Raw genomic sequence first — 24,371 nt, forward strand, 5'->3', positions numbered from 1 at the left:
CGACACTGGGATTACAAGTACATGTGACCATAGCTGGTTTTTTTTTTTTTTTTTTTTTTTTTTTTTTTTTTTTTTTTTATGTGGGTCTGGGGACTTGAACTCTGGTCCTTATGTTTTACAGCAAGTTCTCTCACCTGCTGAGCCTATCCCCTAAGCCTGGCATTCTTAACAAATGTGAGAATAGGATAAGACATACATTATAGCCGCCCAGAATTGACAAGGATTTGGGATAAGACACAGTCCTTGGCACTGAAGTTTGAAATTAAGAGATCTAATTATAGCAATGATTGCAGTTTGTTGTGAAGTTGAGGAGAGAGAGAATTCCTTACATGACTTAGTTTCCAACCACTAACATACATATACAAATGTTAGTTTCAAGTATTTCAATGATTTCCTCATAGCCAACTCTATGACACTCGCAAATGGTTTATGTCCATCTAATAGCATTTCTGGGGAAGCAACCCCCATTCCTTTGTATATCCCGGTGAGAAAGGTGCCTTGAGCTAATGGATAGGAAGATTTCACTCAATGGCTATCATATGTATCTATTTTCATCAGTGAACTGAATCAATATTCTGATGGGTTAAGCACAGGAGAGTCCAGTAGAGTCCTGTTAACATTGGTCACTGGCCTCAAGAGACTGACGGAATGAGAAAGTTGTCCTATAGTCTATGCAATAATTATTCTTCTCCTGTTCTGCTTATTTCTATGTCCAACAATCCAGTGCCATCTGGGGATATGATGGAATGAAAGTAAAGATAAGTTGAAGGTTTTTAGGTATCTTAGGGAGTGACATCTTGGGGTAACCTCTAGAGACATTGACTTTCCTAGCAAAGCATAGGTAGCCCTGGCGCTCTGCACTGGCTGGGGCTTTTTTAGGCTTAAGTGTAGGGTGGCACATTTACTTGGTCATGCAGGTGAAACAAAAACATTGCAGCCTGCCTTTTCTTTTGTTCTTCACATATGTTCTGAGGGGCGGGGGTACATTTGCAAAGTCTTGTCTTTCACGGATTTATCATTTCATCCGTTCCAGCCTTAGCATTTTAACTCTGATTTTGTTGATTTTATTTCCCTGTAGTCAAATATTTCCTTTGACATTGCTTAAAGCAGAATTTAACAGGGTTCTTTATGTAGAAAAGAAACACTTAAAATAGAAAACAAAAATATTTTCTCATAGGAAAGAGGTGTGAACAGGGTTGAATATATCATTGTTCAGTGCAGATGTGAGACCTTGCCAGCTGGACGCAGGTGTCAAAGTGGAGAAAGATCCTTTGAGGTAAATTAAGCTGCTAAAGGCTACGGAACATGGTGCAAGTGGAGACTGATATTCTTAGGTGTCATTTTGGAAGCAACCAAGGATGTCCTAGTCTCAGAAAGGGTGCATTCAATTTGCCCGAAGCTCAAATATCCCTGTGAAGGGAATGGGCTTGTCAACAAGCTCCTTTCTTCAATCTTGTCAAGGGTGAGATGTTCACCAGAGATGCAGCAGTGGACAGAATCTGCCATCAGGGTGAAAAGAGGCTCCCTTTAAAGACAATGCTGCCCCCACTCAAAGCTCACAGCCCACACATCCTCGCCTTAGTCCTTCTCTGTGAGGTTTCTGTTCATCACGACACCTCCTACTCAGGTTCACAGTGAACAGTGTTAGGATCTATTCCCTGGCAAGCCCATTAGGCTCTGGGACTGGAGAGACATCTTTTACTGTGGCTTCCTGAAGGATCAACGTCCCCAAATCTCTTAGGAGACAAGGGAAGTTCCTTCCGCTATACCCAGCCACTGAGAGCATCATGCAGCTTCTGGCTGTCCTCCCAGAATGTCTGCCTGTGAGGGAGCCACACCATACTTGATCTGGGACGCTTGGCATCCCTTGGAGGCTCTCTACTCTGTGGTGAATTAAATCCACTAAGCAGGACCATCAGAGAATATAATAGAAAATAATTCTCTCTTGCCCTTGACAATTGACTGAGGTTGTTAAATGTACAATAGCCAATGGAGTTTGTATGCCTGGATTCTAATCTCACCTTCACAACTAAAATTTGGATAAATGTGGGCAATTTAATCTCTGAGTCCTTGCTTTCTAATCTGGGAAGTAGAACAATGTGAACCTGATGGGCATGATGTGGTCCCATGAGTGAGGTCAGATAGAGTGAGCAGCACCATTTCAACAACATAAGCAAATATTTGTTAATGTTTAGTTGTTAGTCTAAGTAATTTACATGTATGTGGCTAAGTCGTTTACTCTTTAAACCACAAAACTACCTGCAAGGCAGACAAAACTATGCTCCCACTCTTGAAGGGATGAAATTGTGTTTAAGGTCACAAAGCAAGTAGGTGAAGGGGCAGGATTCTGACTGTAAAGCACATACTCTTTCCCTCTCTGCTGAGAGAGCCAGCAAGAATTCAGAATCAGCACTAACCATGATTAAAATACCATTTCTCATCTGAGGAGTTCAGAGATCAAAATTATGACATGATCTGCAGAGAAGGCAATGTCTGCTGCTATTGCAGGGCAGGGCAGATGCCTACACAGATTTTTACAAAGATCTGGGAACTGAAACCAAAATTGGCTTTTCATGCAGTGAGTGAAGGGTCATATCTATCAACAGATTCCCCAGGAAGGGGTTCCTAGAAAGAAGTCCTGTGCATATGGAAGAAGAACATGTCTCATGGTGGTCCCAATGACGAGACTCATGAGAAGTCTTTTTATCTCCTGACCCACACCAATTTTTATCTTCTCCTCTTACAGTTCCTTCTGGGTTATTACTCCTGTAGCCAGTGGCTGGGGTGGTGAGGGAGGCTGAGGTGCTTCAGAACCGTCCCTTTGGAGTTACTGTGTGATGCAGCTCTCCCAAGCTATGAAGCCCAATTTGTCCCTTTAATAGCACAGGGTATTTTTAGCCTTTGGACACAAGCCAGTGGCAGTCAATGTTGCTTGGGTGGGGGCTGCGGGGGAAGTGGTTCCATGCACAGCTGTCTTGTTCTCTCTGCAGAACAAAGCATCCATGTTCTATAATTGTACCAGGAAGCACTAATAAAAGCTTTCCACACAAACCTCAGAATTCAATTAGTGATGCATTTGTGACTTTGACCCTGAAGACAGACACAGGCTTAGCTTCCGACCAGCGGAATGGCCCCAGCTCAGCAAAGCTGGCTGCTTCCCGCTTATTGCGTCCTGTTCTTCCTTGTGTGTTAAGACTGCCAGTCACAGCGTCATGTTTATAAACGGATGCTTGCCTGGAAAATTGAGGGCGTCTGGCTTTGGAATTTCACTGATTTGTTCTGCAGCACCGTTGGCAGAAGGACTTTACATACAGTTGCATCCTATAGCCATGCTGTTTTCACACAAAGAGGAAAATTTTAGGATACTATCGTCTCACACGTGATTAGACCCGGCAGGAGGCTGGGGAACCCTTCTCTCAAGCATGATTGAACCTCGGCAGTATGAATGTGTGAGTGGACTGCGGGAGTCACCCCAGGCAGAAAAACCGCATGGTGTTATTCTTACTGTGAGTTCCATGTCCTCTTCGTCTTTGTCCTTTGTGGTCTTCTCTGGCTCCTCTGGCTCCTTCTCTTGGAGATGAATTTCTTGGGCCTGAGTCATATAAGGCATGTCATCTTTATTCTTGAACTCCAAGCTGAGAATTGAAGGAGGAAGTAGAATTCCCAGAATTACCTAAAGCAATAACAATGATAATAATAATAATCACATTTAAAGGATTAAGATTAGGGTGGTTGCTTAGCATCAGAGAGCCTGGGGTGTGGCATATGAGTGTGTGTGTGTGGTGTGTGTGTGTGTGTGTGTGTGTGTGTGCACATACATGCACACACGCAGGTGTTGGACTTGCTGTACAGGAATGTGGATACCTGGAAATCTAAACACACAAGAAGGTGACTTTTTGGACCATCTCGGAAATACTTATTTTGTCCAAATATATCTTATCCTATTAATTCTTACTTTATGGGAGACACTGAGGAAAGAGAGCTTACTTATTCAAAGCAAAGGTGGAAAAATATGAGATCTCCATTTAGTCGTTAGACAGCACTTGGCCTTGTAAAATCAATTCGTACACGTACTGGCATTTATTTGTGAATATATCAAGCAGAGGTGATGTGTTAGCTGATGATCTCTGTAAAGTATTGTACCTCGAAGGAGCATGTAGAAAATCATTTTATCTACCCTGGAACATTCTGCTGGCATTAGCTAATGTACAGGCAGAAACATCCCTCCCCACAGAGATCTCTGTATTCGTCAAGCATAGTTGGTCTCCTCACATAAAAGCCCCAGGAAGGCCAACATTGCCTCGCTCTCATGGGTAAACACTGTGTGGAGCTCAGTGTCAGGATGCTCGTTACATAGGTCTTTCTTCATGGCGGAGCAATCTCCTCCATCAGCAGAAGACAGTGGCTTCCCTAGCTTCTCTCAATTCTAAAATGGCTCCAGTGCACAAGGCTCCCTAAGAAGAGCCTTCTTGAAGACACTGCACTGTAGTGGGTAGCCATTCCAGCTTTGATCTGGAAGTTCCAACCCCCATTGAGGTTTCAGCAACTGTCACGCCTACAAGGCAGGGCCAAGGGAGGCGCAGAGAGACCCGAGTTCGGGATGGGCCAGCGCTCGCTCTCTCTGTTCTGGGACCCTGGACGGTGGAGGTTGACTGAGCAGAGCTCCAGAAAACACCGCTGGACTGTGATACACCTTCCCCAGACCCCGGGACCTACCTATCCCTTCATTTGTAAGTTACCCACTAAATAAATCTTCCTTTTAACTACGTGGAATGGCCTTAATAATTTCGCCAATACTGCACCGAGGGGAGGGACTCAGACAAATCCTGAGGGGTCAGTGAGTATCATGCTTCCACGGGGGCAGTCCTGTGGTTCTGAAACACCCATGGGGACTTAGGGCCAGTCAGGAGAAAAGGGTCAGAAATGACTCTGAATTACAGGTGCTTTGGGAGGCTCAAATGTCATGCTGGCAATCTTCATAGGGTACAATGTCCTGTCCTCGTGGCTGAGAACCTGCTTAGCTCTCTACTTGAGGCCAAGCCTGGCAGCTACTAGCAGCTTGACTCTGGAATGTAGTACATGACCCACTTCATAGAACCATTTTTGTAACTTCAGGCCAAGAGCCCACAAGAAAGGTGGAGTGGAAGACAACCATCAAAGAGGGCAGGATGCAGAATTGTGGTGTGAGTCTAAAGAGCTTGTGCGTATCATGAGCAACATGGTCACGACGTCATACAGTATACTAGTAATTTGTTAAGAGAGTAGATTTCAGCCAATCTTACCACACGCAAAAAAGGGTAACTGCAAGACGATGAATATGCCAATTTGCTTGACTCTGGTAGTTATTTCACTGTGTATGTTAAAGAATCATATTGGTATCTTAAATATAATTATTAATTAATAAAATAATAAAAATAATTAAAAACTGGCATCATAAAAATTAAACCAAACAAACCCCTTTCCATTTTTCTCTTGTTCATTTCTCTCTCTTTTTAAGAATTCTTTCACTTTACGTTTTGTTTTTTTTTTGAAAATCACTGAAAAGGATTAGAGGAAGCAAAGACTGAGCTGAGTGTATAACCCAATGGTGAGAGCTTGCCCAGTATGTGTGGGGCCCTGGGATCTTCTCTCAAAGGAATAAGGTAAAAGCTTCCACCCAACTTTCTGTTCTTAAGAACAAGTCCCATATACGGTCTGTTCAATCCCCAAGAGAATTGCTACAAACGATTAACTACATATCTTCTTCTTGTTTTTCCTTAGTTAATCTATATAGCTATCTCTATACAGACTCTTAAAATGAACTTGGGATGTGTAGACTGGCCTGTGACTTGCTTTCCCTCATTTGAGAATAGATCAGGGGCTAGGGATGTAGCTCACTGGCATGTGTGAGGTTCTAGGTTTGATTTCAAACTTTTTTTTTAAGTGAGTAATGTCTTGATAGACAAATCTATCTCAGCTTTAGTTCAGTTAAAGTTTCTCAAGCCCATGCTACCAGAGCCCATGTCTCTATGATATGATGTAATGCAAGGATAGTCTTGGTGGGACCAGGAGGGTATTCAGCCTCACAGGGCACTGAAGCGTGGCTTAGGTGAGACTCCTGTGGTAGCACGGCTGTGCAAGAGTGTACAGTGCCCCTATGGGACCTTTGTGTACTCTGCATCTTTGGATCTGAGACAAGATTTTAGTTTAATAGACCTCAAGATCTGCCCTCAAGACCCCCAATCCACGGCCTGTGAGGGTAGAGGCAGAACAATCAGTCAATGACTAGAGTGTATTCAGACTGCCTTCTTAAATGTGACAGACCTCAAGTTCAAATCCTTGACTCTAAATGAAAGTCACATCTCTACGGAGATTCTAATGAATGGTGGTGGGTTAACACCACCTTCCAACACAAGATAACCCCTAGACCCACCATAGATTTGGCTCAGAAAATGCCAACCAACCCTTGGACTCTATGGCAACAGATCTTTTTTAGGTATGCTGACCTTGAGGCCTGAGTTCTTGCGCATGCGGAGCCGGCCCATCCACATGTCAGTGAGCAACATCTGGCTGCACGTGTGTGCAATGAAGTCACGGTGCTTGGCAGCCACAGCCAGCTGCAGGCATGTGGCGTTGCTCCAGTTCTTCAACTCATACGTTAGCAGTTTCATGGCCAGCTGCTCATCTTGCTTGTAGGATTGGTCCAAGAGTTCCACAGCCAGCTGGCCAAAGTCCCTGAAAGACAAGGCATATGAGAATCATTCAGGCCAACTTGGAGACTTCCATGAACAAAGATAGGCCCCACTGTTCAATTATAAAAGGTAGCTTGCTGTGTGAGTAGCTGTTTCATGTAAGGTTTAGTCTATTCACAAAACCACCCAGTCAACATCCTTTAAGTATTCACTATGTGCTAGATACTATGTCTAGAACTGAAGATATTAAGTCGAAGCTTGATTCCTGCACTCAAGACCCCCAGTTCAAGACATGTGAGGATAGAGGCAGAATAATCAACCAATGATTAGAGTGTAGTGTGTCTTCTTAAATGTGACAGACCTCAAATTCAAACCCTGTTATTGCCAAACATATATGATCACAGCCAAGTTACTTAAATTCTCTGAGGGATGATATCCTTAACTGGATGAAGTACATGATGATATGACTTGTTGCTTGGGGCAGTTGAGAGGATGAATGAAATCAATGTAATCTCTCTGTACCTTTATGCAGCATTGTGCACAGTAAGGGTAAATTACTGTGCCCACTCTCTGTGTGCTCTAGTGGGGTGACTCTGTTACCCCATAAGCTTTTGTGGAGCTCAGAACTTCTGGCATTTGGAGTCTACCTTTCCTTCTTCCCCACCCTCTTCAGGAATGGCTAGCCAACCTGGAGTTGTGGTTCAGCTCCTGGGAAATGTCATCAACCATGTCATTCTCAGAGGCCTCGTGAGCCATGGCTTTGCAGAGCTTGCAGGCCACCAAGGCTTTGGCCATGGCCTCTTCTCCATGCTGCCAGAAGAACAGGGCCATCTTCTGCCTCTTCATGAGGACAGCCCACACCATCAGCTCATGGAAGGGGAATGGGAAGTGGTTGATCTCAGGGTCATCCAAGTCAATGTCCACCTCTTCTTCACGCTTCTTGGTTGTCTTTCTTCCTCTCCTCAAGGGAATGTCATCCTGCAAATTTAGAGAAACAAGTATAGGCTGAGTGGAAAGTGAATCATTAGTTCATTACATACTTTATGTATAGCTTCCATTGGCTCAGCTCTAGAATCACACTGAAATGGACCAGACCAGTTCTTATCCTAAAGAGACTCACAAGCTCCTTTGGGGCTAATTTAAAAATAAGACTTAGAAAGGCATACTCAACTACCAACATGTCAGTTTATGCTTTACTTTAAACAAAACAAAGCATTTTCTAAGCTGGGCATGGTGGTGAAACCCTAAAATCCCAGCAACACCTTGGAGTCAGAAACGGGAGGATGAGTGTTCGAGGCCAGGCTGGGCTACATAATGAGAATCTGTCTCAAAAATTCCAAAGATATTTTCATAGGCCATTTTCTTTCTTTCTTTCTTTTTTGGTTTGTTTGTTTACTTTTGTCCGTTCTTCTTCCATAGGTGTGGCTGTCTATATCTCATGACGGACAGCATTACCATGTTTTTTCTTTCTTTTTTTCTGAAAAAGCAAGGTATTCTATACTCGTGTTTTCACATAACAACAATAAACAATGAACCAAAGATGGGAACAAAACTGCTCAAGTTTCTGCATCCCTATTAGAAGCATCTGTGAAAGTCTTTGAATCTGTTGCCATTTGTAAATCTTTCTAATTAATTTTGCCTATGGAGTTTATATACTTGGTTTTCAAGTTAGTATTTACAATAGGATTTATTTATTTTTGTTTTCCCCCAATGCTAACATAAATTCATTGTGGAATTTTAAAAGCTACTGTGAGCTGCTACCATGGCACTTGGAGAATCTTTATTTCCTTGTTTTAGAATCATGCACTAGGCCTTACTATTAAAATGAACTCATATATCTTTTAAATATGTGAGAAAAAGAATAATCGACACTAATAATTTGAGCAAACACTAACCTCCATTCCCAGCAGTTTCAAGGCTTTGGGCTGTTTAAAAAAACGTTGTGAACAAAGTTAGATTTTTTTTCATTGAGGTAAGAAACGAATTCTACTATATTGCAAATAAGTAATATAAGAACTCTATGGTATCTATCATATAGCATTAATTTTATGTCACTGAGTAAACACAATAGAAGGAATATGTTTTTAAAAAAATTTTTTTAGGAGAATTAGGGATGTTGTGATTTTGGTGAACCACAGTGAATTAGGAAACTGAGGTGATATAATTGAAGGCTTACAATGACTTTTGTGGGTTGAAGTTTCTTTCCCTTCCCTATAACTGTCCACTTGAGTGGTACCTCCAGGACATCCAGCACTTCAATAAGTTCTATGGTCTGAATGTTTTCTTCCTCATCCGTCCCCAACACATGATGAAATTCTAACTGACAAGGTGTTGGTATTGGGGTGGATATTTGGGGGACAGTGTTAGGTCATGATGGAAGACACCTTCTAAGAGAAAGTTACATCCTTATCAAAAAGGCTGATGGGAGCTCGTTTGCTTTTTCCCGTGTGAAGACACAGCCAGAAAGTGCCATCTGTGAGGCAGAAAACAGGCCCTCAGCATAAAGTCAGTCTGTTGGTACCCTGTTCTTGAACCTAGAGCTGTGGGCCGTATGTTGATGTTGTTTATGAGCTTATGGTATTTTGTCACAGCAGTCTGAGCAGAGAAGAAGACATAAACAATGAAACAATCAACAGATCAAACCAGATATTTCTCAAACCTCTGGAAAACTATCATGCAGAGACGTGGGGTATAATTCAAAACGTTTGTTTAGCTGCTTCCTCTGGCTGTCTTCCAGCGCTGCACAGTAGAGCGAGGGTGTGTGGGCCACAGTAGGTGCTGCTGGAGGTACAAGTGGCCCCATGGCTGGGGAACATCAGCACACAGGAAGTGGCTTCCCTGGCCATGTTGGAACGTGTAAAAGGGCACACCTGAAGGCCACAGAGAAGGCCACTCGGGAATTATAGAACTTGCTTTGTATTTAAGAATGAGAGAACAAAATCACACCCATGGGCCAGGAGTTCCAATTCTGTGTTCTAAGTGCATCGGAGCAGTGGGTGTCATTCTGGAAGCTACTGAGGACATAAGAATTATGAGCTGACAGTTCCTGCGAATTTGATGTGATTATATAAGTTAGAATAGCTTGAAGCTGTCTCCCTTCTTTTCTCTTTCTAAAATTACCACAAGTCTAAGTTTTTTGTCTTTCTTCAAACTTTTTGTTCCCCCTCTCCCGGTTTTCTAATAGCCCCACAAAATACTTTCATTAGTGAAAGCTTTGTTCAAAACAAAACAAACAAAAAACCAGAAAAACAAAACCAAAAACTTCATAAAATAAAGGGAAAACCATAAAACTCAAACATTAAGAAAATCATAAACATTTTTTTTAAAAGAGAGAAAAAAGAAATAATCATGCCCACTACCAGCTGAGACTGGCAGCTTTTGGAATGTCATTTTGGGGTCCTCAGGGTCCCCCAACCCCTTTCAGGGAGTGAAGTCCAAGCTATGTTTCTAGTAGTAACACGCCTTTGAGATTCCACTGTGTTCATGAAAGTGCCAGCGGCCCAAAGCTGTGGGGCCCTAAGCTTGACGTGCACAAGGGCGGTGGAGAAGCTTGGCTACTGTCCTTAGATCCCATGGCTAAGCACAAAACAAACCAACTAAATAACCGCAAACCAACCAACCAACCAACAAAAACTCAAAACAGCTTCACTTAAGAATGTCCTCAAGACGTAAACATTGCAATCATTGGCTAAATCGACCCATGAAGACATGGTCTAGACATGCCCTATTACCATCCTGTGGGATATAAGTGGAAGCTGTCCCTTCCTGGACCACTTTTGCCACAGACTGACCCAATGATTCCCGTGGAAAAGTGCAGTTTTCTTCTGGAATTGAGTTGCAGACATAAAAAATGCAAAATAGAAAACAAAAATCAAAATAAAAAACAACAACAAAAAAAACCGCAAAACAAAACAAAACAAAAAACAAATCCTCCCCCAGTGGAAAATCCTCCCCCCAATGGAAAATCATTTTTATTTGAAGGAAAGACTAGCAGAGAGACTGCAGCACCACACAGACGCTTTTAGGATGACCAAGGTGGGACTGTCACCTCACGGAAAACAACAGATAGAATCTGTTTGGCCAGTATTTTAAATACATTTCAATAGTTTGAATGGAAAAGGAGGGAGGTGCACTTTCTGTCTTTTCAATTCATTTTCCCTTGGAGACAAGAGGCCAAATACCCCAAATCTCTGGTCCCTAGTCTTCCCCAAACAGCCTAAGATCATGCTAGAAGCTCACCCTTTTGGGGCCAAACAGATTGTGGTAGAGGGTCCGGAAGCGCTTGCGCGTGTAGTTGCAGCGGTAAGCCCCGCCCATCAGGTACTCAATCACCAGGCCAATGTCTATGAGGCTGATTCTGTAGTCCGGGGGCAGGTTTCCCTGTTGGGGAGGAAGAGAACAACAGACAAACCCAAAAAGACGGCGTGGTTTACTAAGGGTTCAATGGCAAGTGTTTTGTAACTATTTTAGAGTAAAAATTATAATGAAAAAAGAAACATGAATGTATTATTATGCTGGTTAATTAATTCACCTTAAAATAGATCCAACCGAAACCTGGATACTCTCGCTTGGAAAGAAGACATAAGTTAAATAAGAAGATGTGGTAATCGCCGGCAATAACAGAAAATCAAATTATTTATTCAAGTCTTCAGCTGGGGAGAAAAAAACACCAGTGTAGCAGAAAGAAACACAGGCTAGACAAGGCAAGGGCTATCATTCCCAGCTTCTAGATGCAGGGTCCCCCGATGCTCCTGAGCCTCTCTCTTGACCCAGGCCTGTCTCTTGCAGGCCCTTTGTTTTCTCCCCACTCACAAAAGGAAGGCTCCTCTCAGAAGATGAGTGTCGCTACCAGGGCGAGGACCACTTAGAGAATATCAATTCTACTTGAACACAAGACCTCCTCTGTTAGCTGCTCACATACACTGGCCCACCCCCAGCCCATAATAAATAATGGGGAACAGGGTAAGCATTTCATAGTGTCAGAATGGAGCTCTATGAGTGTCCCTTGTGCTTAAAGGGGATGTGTGTGTGTGTGTGTGTGTGTGTGTGTGTGTGTGTGTGTGTGTGTGTGAAGTGTGACAGGAGAAGAAATTTTAACATTGGAATTAAAAATTTCACAAAGTTAAGGTGGTTTTGTCACCTTTTGTTGCAAAATAGCTTTGTTTGGTTGCGGGGAGGGCATTTAGGATGGAGCCCAGGACTTTGTACATACTAAGAAAGCATTTTAACATTGAGGCACATCTCTAGCCAGAAAGTAGCATTTCTAAAGACCCAGAAGTATGGTGTGTCTTTCAGTTTTTATTAAAAACATTCTTTTTTTGAGTGCTGGTTCTAGGAATGGGACACAGGGACTTGTTCATACAGATGGTTCAAAAGAGGATTCTTTGAGCCCAAGGAAACTCTTCACTCTGTTAAGTCAAGGAAGAAGGGATGCACAGTGAATTGAAGAGGGCATAGATGACTGACTGGCAACTCTCACTGCCTGGCTTAATTCCAGATGCAGGCCAGCATCCTCTGCCAGTGATGGCCTATATCATACACACTGTGGGGAATTCAGTGACTATGTGGAGGTCTAGACTGTGTCCTACCTACTTCAGTGTGTTGGGCATCTGTATGCCTCATTGCCTCCTCGGGTGGCTTCTGATGCAAGCCTGGATTTTTGGAACCTCTTCTCTACCACCTAAGGCTCAGGTGGCAATGGCAGTTCGCCTGGGGATCTCCAGAGTGTGATATGGGAATCTCTGTAGGTAGGAAATCCATCGAATTGGTTAAAGGAGGCTTCAATGTAGCCTGTCATTAGACCTATAGTTTTAAATTTTTCTTGAATATTTTTTATATCTTTATACTTGTCATGCCTTTTATAACATGTGGGGTGTGGTTGGTTCTTGTGATTTTTGTTGTTGAAAATATGTATCAATGAAACAATGAAATTAATTGATGTGGCTGGGATCCAGCCTGGGTTGGGCTTTTTGTGTTATGTTCTCTTCAATGAAATTAAGTAGCTACACTCTCTTTCCTCATCTCCCCTGGTTGGGGTAACTATGTCCTGGGTAGGCTCTAAAGAGAATGGCAGCCTCGCTTCATGATGATGAGGATGATGGCCTTGACTTGGTGTGGTCTGCACACATCAATGACAAATCATCTATATTGCTTATCCCAGGACACAATTGTTGGACAGAAGGGGAGCTTTCATGTATTTATGTCAAGAATTCTGGCCAGAGACATGAGTCCTCAGGGCAAACAGCAATGGGCTAGACTCTGTTAGCTCAACCCCATGTGACTCTATCCTTTCTGTATCTCACTTTATGCTCTAAAATCAGGTGACATGGACCATTGCTCCTCAGGCTCCACATGTTTCTAAAAGCCCAACTGTTAATTAGCACCCATCAACTGCTTTTATTTTCTACTGCTCTCCATTGGGCAAAGTTCCTTGTGCAGAATGCTCAAGGTTGGTGTCCCCTGGAGTTTGGTGTGTGGGGTTGGGGGTGGTCAAGGAACCCATGTGGATAGACCTGTGCCCTCCCTTCCCCTGCTCTGGAGGAGGCAAAGAGGGTGAATGGCACCTTGAATGCCCAACAGGTAGCGACAACAGCCTTCTGGAGGAGTCTTCCTTTGCTTTGGAATTAAAAAAAAAATGATACCAGAGTCATTCTTATTCTGTCTGCTGTTTCCTAGTCCTGTCCCCACCCTGTGGGTCATGACTTCAGTAATGGGCAAAGCCTCAAGAATGATTTCCCATTTCATGCCTTAACAACACAGGGTAGGTCCCGAGATTCAAGTGATTTAATAGAGAGGATTGGGAGGCAGGTTGACAACTTGAAAATGTTGCCTTCATGCTATGAACCATTACTTCAAGGTAAAATTTAAGTCATGCCATGCTTAAAGATGTCCTCGAGAGCAGTTCAAACTCACAAGTTGAATCTGCTCTTCAAAATGAACTGTCTTTGAGTGTCAGCTCATGGTATGGCTGTCAGATTTTAACTATTTAGGAACATTGATTTTTTTTTCCTTTGAAATTCATAACAAGCCTTGAAGACAATCTTGTTTCCTCCAGGATGTGGAAAGTCTTAAATGATTGCTGATTTTCAGGTTCACCAAAGGAGACTGTGGAAAAGACTTGGGGGACAGGCTTGACGGGGAAAATCGTCACTGGATAGGACTCAGTCTGGGGAGCACTCAGGAAGAAAGGCAGTTACCCACGGTTTAGTAGACTAGCAAAGTAAAAAACCAGGCAATGAATTATTTTAAAATAAGAATGCTCCTACAAATTTGCATGAATTTATCATATGGGCTTATGAAAATCTCCTTTTCTTACCCAAAGTTTCAAAAACCCTTCCTTCCTTCCTTCCTTCCTTCCTTCCTTCCTTCCTTCCTTCCTTCCTTCCTTCTTTCCTTCTTCCTCTCTCCCTCTCTTCCCCCTTCCCTCCTTTCCCTTTGTCTATTTTCCCCTCTTTTGTATTCAGCAAAACTGGGTCTTAGTTCCCATGTAAATGGACTTTAAATCTTAATTTCACCATGGCCCTGTATTGTACTCAAATTACCCTCTTCTGGCGGTGAAGGACAGCACAGAGAATCTGAAGTATTAGCACATATAAATTGACGAAAGAGAAACTACTGCTTAAAACATCCGGAGCCACAGACTGAGCAGGCAGCTACTGAAATGGCGGGTTATGTTTTACAGAAGTGCAGACAGACTTGCGCCACTAGTCTAGTAGGAAAGCCATGAGTAGAGTTGATGGATTTATGCATGCAACTGCTTCACGGAATTGGTGTGGCTTGTATCAAACTCCTGGTGGATGGAGAATGCAATTCTTTACCACATTACTTATAGACTGTTCTCTAGCTATAAAAGAATTTGAGATCTTGACTAGCTTGGAAGCATTTCTCCTCACTCATTTCTGTAGGTTACAAAGAACAACTGGGCTTGGAGATGACCTGATTGGCTTATGGTGATGTGATAATCACAAAATGTATCCTTGGGTTTGTAGACATCATTTACATTTAATTTAGAGGTATCTCACTAGATAATACATTTAAGGTCCAGAGCTATGTTTCTAATTCATGTACATGTGTGTGTATATGAATATATTATGTATATAATGACTACTGGTTAAAATTTTCACAGAAAAATATATATATACCTATAAGGAAGGAGGCCCTTATTACTCATTATATTCTTTAATTTTAAAAATTCAATGTCCTAAGACATTCTTAGATTTTTAAACCTAGATTTTTGAATCCCCAGAGTAAGTACTTGGTCTAAATTAGGAAAAGTCATATGGGACCATGGGAGAGATTTGCGCCCAGATGCTAATTTCTTTCCCTTTCACATCTTTGAGAAACACACAACAAAGAGTCCCATTTTCAGCTCATTTCATCCATGATCATAAACTGTTGTTATGTCTGGTTCCTTTGCTGGCGAAAAGGCTATACCTTCCTTTCTTCCAATAGCCAGAGGTTCCTCTTATCAGAGACAGGAGTCTTCATTTCTTGTTTCTACTTTTTTTCAGGAGAAGAAACGGAACACAGGCATTGTCTTTGCTCTCCTCTTACTGGCAGTCTGCTCTCCAAGTGAGAGGAGAGACTGTTTCTAGGCCAGTTCAGAGCTATTCTGGGTGAGTTTTAAAGTCATTTCCTCTGGTTCCTAAGTCAGTGAATAAATGAATGCTCACCTAACTACCCTCTCGCTCTATTATCCTGTTACTCTTAAAGGTCTGCTCTTAGCTCACAGCCCTTCCTCCCATGTTCTTAACATCCTTTTCTTATCAATCTATAGCGTTTTCAAGGTATGTTAACAGCTAAGAAGCTTTAAAGGGGGAAGAAAGTACTCTAAGGGTATGCTGCATGCCTTCTAATAAGACTCTCAATATGAGCAAATGCAGGAGGCAGCTCAGGGAGCTTCAGCTAATGGATAGTGGTCTTGCAAAGTGGAAATCTATGGAGAAGAGAAAGGAATATGAGAAATCTTGATCATTTATACTCAAGGAACTATAACTTCAAAAATCTCCTTGAAGATCAGGCAAGACCTTACTGCTGGGAAAGGGGGCAGGGAAAATGCATGTGTGACTCGTTCCAAGGCTTGGGTTGGCTGATGGATGAGATTCTGGGACCGAAGCATAGCTATATTATCAGAAAGTTCCACATTCTAGCTGGACACAGACTAGTCTGAGGTGAGGAGATGGTATCTTATCTATTATTTTAGAAACACTCAAAATAATTTCTTGAACATGAGAGTCAAATGCTTTTCAATGAATATGTTGAGCATGTGGGACCCTAATCACCCGAGTTTAGTTTCCAGGAAAATTTAAGTCAGGATAAATTAAGCAAAAGGAGAATGTATGAAGGAAAGGGGTTTGCTGGAGGCACAGAGGCCACTGTGGCTTGGAATGGGCCAGTCTGAGGAAAGCTGGGATCTCATAAAGAGGTGATTTGGGTAAACAGGCTGCACAGGGTCTGCTTTTCTTGAGTTCAAGGGCTACAGGCTTTGCTCAGAAAGCTGGACAGTCCTCATTATGGTTGTGTGGAGCTGGAAGGAAGGTTTGGAGTAGCAAAGGAAAAAAAGTGTATATGGATTTTGTTTTTGTTCTTATATCTTTTACTCATTCTTAACTAAGGCCCAGTCAGTTAAAAGAGGCTAATTACAATCAGCTCCCACAGCCTCTGGCACTTTGAAGACTATATCAAAAGTTGCTTACAGTTCGCTAAGGGTCAAGTCCAGGTGAGACTTTCTATGAGATGATGTACTTATCCAGTACTTTTGATTCTCAGTTGAGAATCAAACCAGTCCAGGACTTGCCCTGAGTCCATGATGTATGGAGAAGGAACTTAGTTTCTTGTCTAAAACCTGGAACATGCTTGGCAAGGCCAGCAATGACTCGGGGCCAGGACTCTGGGAGAACTGAGGTTTCTAATCCTGAGAAAACCCTTCCTTCCCCTTCTTGAAGGGCTGTGATGATCAGTCAAGGCTGCCGAGTCTGGGGTGCACTTGAAACACCCCTTGTTCCCTTTGGGCAGCTTGATTAGCTCCTTTCTGACTCTATCCTGTTGTATGATAGTTTCCTGATGACGCTCTCATTTTTTTTCCTGCACACTGTGTATAAGGTGCTGCACTTAATTAGATTGCTTGGCATGTGATATAGCTTGTGCAAGACTTCCTGATCCCAACTTTCCTAGCTTCTTCATTTCTGATCCTATGGTCCTCCCTCTCAAGAACCTGCCACTGAAGAATGACCTGCTGGTCCAGATCATTTCTCTAAGTATGTCCTTGGGTTCTGGGGTAGTACTGTAGCATTCCTAGGAGATAGGGAAGGTCTACAATGTCTGTTTTGTTCTTTGGAGTTAAAGGTTCTGAAGTCAAGACACTCTTAAAAGAGACTTGGGCAAAAGATGCAAGTACGTGCTATGGTTAAACATGACCTCCTCATGTTCAACTTTACATGAGAATATTATGTAACAGCAATAAAGACATTATAACCCTACTTCAGACAGTTTTTTAAAATTTATTTATTTCATTTTATGTGCATTGGTGTTTTGCCTACACATGTGTCTGTGTGAGGGTGTTGGGTTCCCTGGAACTAGAGTTACAGACAGTTGTGAGCTGCCGTGTGGGTGCTGGAGGAGCAGTCAGTCCTCTCAACCACTGAGCCATTTCTCCAGCCCCCCTTCAGACAGTTTTTGTGGCGAGCAAATGAATTCCGGTGTGTAGAAAGCCTATGGAATCCTGGGTACCCATCACTAGTAGGCCTCACTCATTGCTACTTTTCCTTGATAAAGGATCTGTGGTGATATTAGCATGTTACCAATCACTGCATTTGGTCATCACCTCCTTACCCTTCAGCCTCCTCCATAAACTGTGAATAACTCACTTGCACCCACCAGCTTTAAAAAAAATCAAATGGATAGATGTACGTAAAACATATTTTGGAAAAATAAAGTGTTGTGAGGATGAAATGCCTAGATGAGCCACCTTTTCTCAGCTTCTGACTATACTTTATATGAAGGTAGATAGGATGTTGTGAGGAGCTGGCAGGAAGGTACTTCATGTGGTAAGCTACCATGGAAACTAACTCCCCAAGCAGTAAGGGGCATTTGGAAAGACGTAGGTAATGACATAAATCCACGTTGGCATGGGGGAGAGCCTGGAATCTGCTATAGAAAAGCATTACACTCAATAAAAGCATCTAAAACCATGGTGACTGGAGGAAGGACCACAGCGGCATCGTCAGCAGAGGTGTCCAAGCTACCAAGCAGATGCACATACATTGCTCTGCAACGATGGGGGCCGGCAGGGACATGAAGACTAGGCAGCTCATGCACAACGGGTACAGTCTATGACAGGAAGCACTCAGCACAGGGCCTCTGACCTGTGGTCTAGAGGATTCTTACCTTTTTGACGTCCCTGACCAAGTGGTACAATGTATTTGAGGGCCCATGTCTCTGAAAATGATAAAGAACAATCAAACAGTTTTGCTCGTCAGGGGCTCCAGGTGGTGACGTGAGAGGGAGCTGGAAGGAAGGGTGCTGGCTGGTGGAGGGCAGCTCTTTGTTCTGGGTCTTGCTCTAGTTGCTCAGTTGTGGTTGTGACTTTGAAACCAAGGCTGGCTGGATTTCTGGATCACATGTTCTCCAGCGAAATGTGTTTGAAACTGTAGGTTCAAGCTTTGTAAGGCTGATTATCAACTAATAGTTACCTGGGCCAAATGGTGTGGAAAGAGCTAGTTTTCTAGCAAGAGAGAGCAGAGGGGTTTTTGACACATTGCCATAGAAATGTCTTAATTTTATTTAATGTAGTTTTCCAAGTTGTCATTGAAAACTTGTCTCAAACATGCACTGGCCTGCTTTCTCTGCAAAAGGCCAGGAAGTCAATAGTGAATGTTTGCGGACTATGCAGTCTTCTCAAATCTGTTTAGCTGTTATTATTGTGTGGAAGCAGCTATACATAAATGAGTGATCTTGGCTATGTTTCAATAAAGCTTTATTCATGGTCACAGAAAATCAAATTCCATATAATTCTTTTAGGAGAGAGTTTTTATTGTGTAATCCCAGCTGGCTTCAAAATCATAGCCCTCCCGCCTCAGCCTTCTGAATTCTGGGATTACACGTAGATGCTACTCTATCTGGCCAGATTTCATAAATTTTAACATGTCATAGAATATTGTGGCTTCCTTTGGTTGTTTCAGCAATTCAATATAAAAGAAAGTCATCCATAAGTGGGAGGTGACCACTCCCAGGCTGTACAGAAATAGTGGACTTGTGGTATCTCCCTGACATCTGACTTTAGGAAAAGTCATAAGCTAGCCGGGGAAAAAGAGGTCAGGAAAGGGTGTGCATGTATTGAGGCTTAGAATAAAGTAGATGATTTGTTATTCTCTGGACTCTCAGGAGGAGGGATGCTAAGTAAACTACAGAATACCCAATGAAATTTGAATTTCAAATGAGCAATGATGCCCCATACAATATTGGGAATATATAGTCAGCCCTCCATACTCATGATGTCTGTATTTGTGGAGTCCACCAACTGGATTGAAAATATCTGTGGGAAGTTGTGTGTGTACTGAATATGTACAGGTATTTTTCTTATCATTCCTTAGATCATTGGTTTTCAACTTTCCTAGGGCTGTGACCCTTTAATACAGTTCTTTATGTTGTGGTGACCCCAACCATAAAATTATTTTGTAACTACTTCATAACTGTAATTTTACTGTTATTAATCATAATGTAAATAGCTGATATGCAACCCCTACAGGGGTCATGACCCACAGGTTGAGAAACACTGCCTTAGACGATACAGGCCAATAACTATTTACCTTGTATTGGGTATTGTATATGAGAGTATAAAGTCCCTGGTTTAGCTGCTTCATTATTTAGCTTCCAGAGAGAGGTTACTTAAAAAAAAAATGGGTGATGTGTGTAGGTTTTGTCATTTAGATGAGGAATTTGAGCATTTAAAGGTAATTTTTTCTTTTGTGGTAACTCCTAGAATGAATCCTATGAAGACATGAAGGACAACCATATTTATGCTAACAATCATTGCATATCTGAAAACCAAATTTTGCTGGTGTGCTGCAGGTATTTGCTAAATCTGGCAACATGGTTGAAGGATCTAAAACAGTGATAATGCTCTGGGGCTGAGATTCCTGGCCCCAACCCTGCTTGTGCATACAGGCATCGCAGAGCCTGCTGTGATGCACTTTCTCCTCATTACAGTGAGGAGAATAACATCACTTCATCTGATAGGGCTATCTGACGACTCAGTGATGCAACACTTCTTTATAAAGCTGCTACGTTGTGCTCAGCATTCAGCAAATGATAGATAGCATTATTATTATTGTTGTCATTTGCTGTCCCATGTTTTTTCTCAACACGGTACTGCAGGTGACCACCACCAGTTGATCTGAGTAATGAAACCTGCTGGTCTAAGGTCTAGGAACAGGGTTCTTTCATTCTTTCCTTCTTTTCTAGACTTTGGAAAGAACCTTTCCACTCCCATCACTGTCTAACTGATACCTAAGTCATGATGCCCAGGTGTATTTATTTCTCACTGTAAATCTCAGTGTGTTGAGGCAAGACAAGGCTGCAGAGAAAGCGGAAACCTGGACCCACTCTGCCAGCTGGCTTCCTTCCTTTAGTGGCGTTAAGATGAAGCACACTGCTATTATCTGTTACCTACCTTCTTGAGTCCATAACTCTATCACATTGCACTCATGGTGCTGGGACAGACATTGTATCCAGTGTGTGGAAAAGAAACTTCTGAGAAGAGGCTTGGGTTTGGTACTGGGCTCTTTTTGTTGTTATTATTCAGAGATTTAGGTCCTTCTATAAATTACTTCTTGCCTCTGACTATGCTTTACACTTCCATGACTCCACAAAATTCATGTTGAGCTTTATATCAGTACAGAGGTGTGGAAAGGTGGGGCTCTTAGGTGATCTAGTCACAAGGGTATCTACTTTGTAAGCTGAATTGAGGTCTGGACAGAAGAGGGCTCACACTTCCACACTTCCAACCCTTCTGCCCTAAGAGGACAGTGTTTGTCCTTTGCAGTGGATACATTCTGGGAAGAGAGAATGGCCCTCACTATATAATGAACCTAGTGGCCCCTCGATCTTGACTTCCAGCCTCGCCTCCAGCACCGTGAGAAAGAAATAAATATATGCTCTTCATAAATTACCCAGCCTCAGGTATTCTCTTGTAGCAGCACAAAGAGACTAAGACCTCCTCAGTTTTCTCATCTGTAAAATGGTAAAACACAACATCAGCTCTTTAAACTCAGTTGGCTTGTTCAGCGAATTGCCACTGCAAAGAACAACCACCACCACAAACATTTTTGGATGACTCGAAGATACTTTATACTATCGCGGGGAAAATGAACTTCATTGCTCTGGGGATGACAAAACGATACAGGATGATACTTCATCAGCCTGCTTGGGTGCTTGGTGCTAAACCAACCCTCCTCTGCAACATTTGTCCCAAACACTCCCTGGGCTTACAGATTACACGTGTTCTGGTAGACAGAGACTTGCTGGTGGTTTTGTGTTAGAATCTGAGAACAGTGCCCTCTGATGATCACATCCCCTTTTGCCTAAGATGCTGACAACTGAGCAGTTAGAACAAGCAAAGTCCCAGGGACTTGGTGTCTGTTGGCTCTCCAGGTGTAAGGGAGTGCATGTGAGGAAGGATCCATGCATTACAGGAGAGACAGGAACAGAGTCACAGGCATGGGGGGCAAGGCAGGAGAAGGTAAACAAAGAGAAGAAAACCAGAGGCTGAAAGGCATCTTAGCTTGGCCCTACCGTGTTGTACAGTTCCTCTAGTCTGGAGATGGTGAGGAAACGGTGCATGCTTACTCCGTTCTCTATGAGTAATTTCACAAAATCCACTCTGTCCAGGACTAGGGCATCCAGCATGGCTTGCTCCAGGGACCCTACCTGTAATCCAAGACATTCAGTTAGTCTGCCCACAGCAGAGAAGTGCAGTTCCTCAGTGCTCACCCAGAGGGCTTGAAACAGATCAGGGACATGTGCCAATGAGAGAGACCCAGCACCCCGCCCTCCAGGTGCCCCTCCTGGTCCTGAAGACTCATGTCTTGGGAAACAGACATCAAGGACTTCCAGATCTAGGAGCTGCTTTCTCCCCTAAATCTCTTGTTCTGGAGCCTCAGGACCCCAGGTTTTCCTCCTGAAGGATTCCCTGGCTAGTTATCTGCTATGCCTGTAGAGGTAATCCTAGACACTTCTCTCTCTCTCCATTTTCTTCTTCCTTAGGTACTGACTGAGAGCCCTGGCTGACTTGAGGATAGGAACGAAGGTAAACAGAGCCGAGGGTCCAATAGGTCTGGAATCTCTATGTAGAAATGGGCACTCCAGAGGCAAACAGGGGCCACCTAACTAAAAGAACAACACGTTTTCTAGATGGAGTACTGGCTGGGATATATATTCCTTTTACAGTTTTCATGTTTTTTTCCCCCAACGTCCAGATTCCTTGACGAATATGCCCTCAACTAGCAGTCTGTGAACCCTAGGAAGACAGGTGCTCAGTTGCGGCCAGAGCTCCTAAGGTTCAGGGAGCATTACTTCCAGGCTGCTACTGGGCTGCCACCCGTGGGTACGCGTGCACATCACCCAATGGCCCATTTCCCAAGTTCTTATTTTTGACAGCCAAGCGACAGAAAAAAAGCCACGGACAGTTATATAAAGCTTTGGTTCAATTGTGCTGGGCATCGGGCAGACCTGTGCTCAGCCACCAGGACCAGATGGTACCTGCACCCAGAGGCCTGGCCCAGTTGCAAACCAGCATGAGCGCCACCATCTGGCGGCAGCAGCTTCCTCCTTCTGCTGTCCTAAAAGATAACCAGAAACATACGAATCTTCTCCTTCCTTTATTTTAACTTTGTCTTGTCTGTATCGTTAAAGATAGAATAAAAAGATAGGATTTGCATCAGAAAATTGTTGAGAAGAGCCAGGGTGCACTTAGTTATATCTTCCACTAGGTGGCAGTATGTCCCCAAACATGAGAGGGGTGCCCTGGCCACATGCTGTGCTAAGCACAGAGTGATCTCTCCTCTCCCCACACCTCGCCCTAATTTTCTGAGCCACTTTCAAAGGTTCCTTAAACACCATTGCCAAGCACGTGGGCTTTTCAGGGGTAACGATGTATATATACTCTACCGGCCACTGTTGCCCGTAAATAAAGATCTGGCTGCGAGCGATGTCAACTCTGTTCCAGGCTAAAGCTAAGCTCAGTTGGTCTGGGGCAGATGCGTTGGCTCCTGTACAAAGTGGGAGAAAAAAAGAGGGCGAGAGAAACAGTAGTTAGCCATGCCAAGAAGAATCTTTCAGCCACTCCTCCATTGATCCCTCTTCCCCCAGGGCAAACTAAGGAACTGTGTGACTCCATTCCACTACTGACATTTTGGGGAGGATCCTTCTTTGTCATGGTGCTTTCCTGTGCACTGTAGATTTATTTTAGTTTACTTATTTGTTTTTTTTTTTTTTTTTTTTTTTTTTTTTTGAGACAGGGTTGCAATAAGTAGCCCGACCTCGCCTTAAACTCACGGGTACTCCCAGCCTGGCTTCCTGAGTGCTGGGATAACAACAGGTGAGTGCCAGCACTGGTTGAATTTCAGTACCCAACAGCCATGTGTGACTGGAGGCGGAGATGGCATTTATATCTCTACAGAAGATTCTGCTGTGACAGGCAGTCTAGATGATGCATGTTGTCCACATGTGCAACCCTCAGCAGCTTTTGTATAGCTGAGAACAGGTGCAGTCTAGAAGGCAGGGGGACGATCTTGCAACCCCTGTCCTTCCTGTGGCTGGGTAAGCTGGGACCTCTATAAGCCACACTGTTCTGTTATCTTTGAAATGGGAACAGTAAGAATTATCCCATTTCATTCAACTGAGATGCTACAAGATTGAAATGGGATCCTATAAGGGAATTCAAATGCTGACTTTTGTTGTTGTTGTTAACACTTTATTGACATCCATGGTGTATGGAGGAAGAGACTTCATTGCACACTGGTTCATTTTTACCCTACTGGGTCTCCTATCAGCAGGGAAGAAGGGAAAAGAGCAAACAGTCTCCTTTGGCTCAGAGAATTTGAAAACTGAATATATGTTTGGCAAACTATTGGAGATTTCCACATGTTGTGGTAAGGAATGTCCCAAGTGGTACTGGACACTGGCTCTTGCTATCTGCCTTGGCTCCATGAAGATGCTCAAGTCTAGAGATGATAGAGTGACACTAAGGGAAAGGTCACACGGCTCCTAACAGAGGATAAACGGAAGAGTTCATTATGCTGCTGTGACATTCCAGCCAGAGCCAGTCATTGTGAATTCTGCCCAGCAGGGAAGGTTGGCATCCATATAAGGACCCACCTGCTCACCACACTATGAATGTATGCGACTTTTACCTGTTGGCCCTCATCAGCCTTACCAGGAGATCTTTACATTATCACTATGGCAGCCCCATATCAACTCAGTGACACCACCTGAAGGCGTGTCTAAATGCCCCAGGTGTTTCCAATGCACAGCAGGGATAGAGAACTGCTGGCACACATGGCTCTTTTCATGCCTACCCCATGCCTTTTTCTTCTGGACGCTGCAACATTGATGCAAGAATTAGGCACATGACTGGGGAGGTGTAAAGTGCTTGATAAATAAGCATGGGGACCTGAGCTCCATGCCGAGAAGGGACATAAAAAC

General features: G+C 43.2%; 1 protein-coding gene across 28 annotated transcripts in view; it reads right to left on the reverse strand.

The window, feature by feature from the left end:
- Positions 1 to 24,371, reverse strand: part of Trpm3 (transient receptor potential cation channel subfamily M member 3) — an 859,806-nt gene that overhangs the window by 77,752 nt on the left and 757,683 nt on the right. For 11 of the 28 annotated variants that reach the window (XM_052762659.1, XM_052762649.1, XM_052762658.1 and 8 more), the window contains 9 exons: positions 22,836 to 22,936; positions 21,462 to 21,596; positions 18,057 to 18,107; positions 11,203 to 11,238; positions 10,911 to 11,051; positions 8,567 to 8,596; positions 7,360 to 7,649; positions 6,486 to 6,714; positions 3,506 to 3,673 (listed from right to left, as the gene is read on the reverse strand). In XM_052762659.1, coding sequence (XP_052618619.1) covers positions 3,506 to 3,673; positions 6,486 to 6,714; positions 7,360 to 7,649; positions 8,567 to 8,596; positions 10,911 to 11,051; positions 11,203 to 11,238; positions 18,057 to 18,107; positions 21,462 to 21,596; positions 22,836 to 22,936 — 1,181 coding nt within the window. The remainder of the gene's footprint in view (positions 1 to 3,505; positions 3,674 to 6,485; positions 6,715 to 7,359; positions 7,650 to 8,566; positions 8,597 to 10,910; positions 11,052 to 11,202; positions 11,239 to 18,056; positions 18,108 to 21,461; positions 21,597 to 22,835; positions 22,937 to 24,371) is intronic. The other 17 variants (XM_052762653.1, XM_052762665.1, XM_052762657.1 and 14 more) reach the window with 3 other exon arrangements.

The sequence above is a fragment of the Peromyscus californicus genome, unplaced genomic scaffold (genome assembly GCF_007827085.1).
Source record: "Peromyscus californicus insignis strain IS unplaced genomic scaffold, ASM782708v3 Scaffold_4__1_contigs__length_199733344, whole genome shotgun sequence".
Lineage (NCBI taxonomy): Eukaryota > Metazoa > Chordata > Mammalia > Rodentia > Cricetidae > Peromyscus > Peromyscus californicus.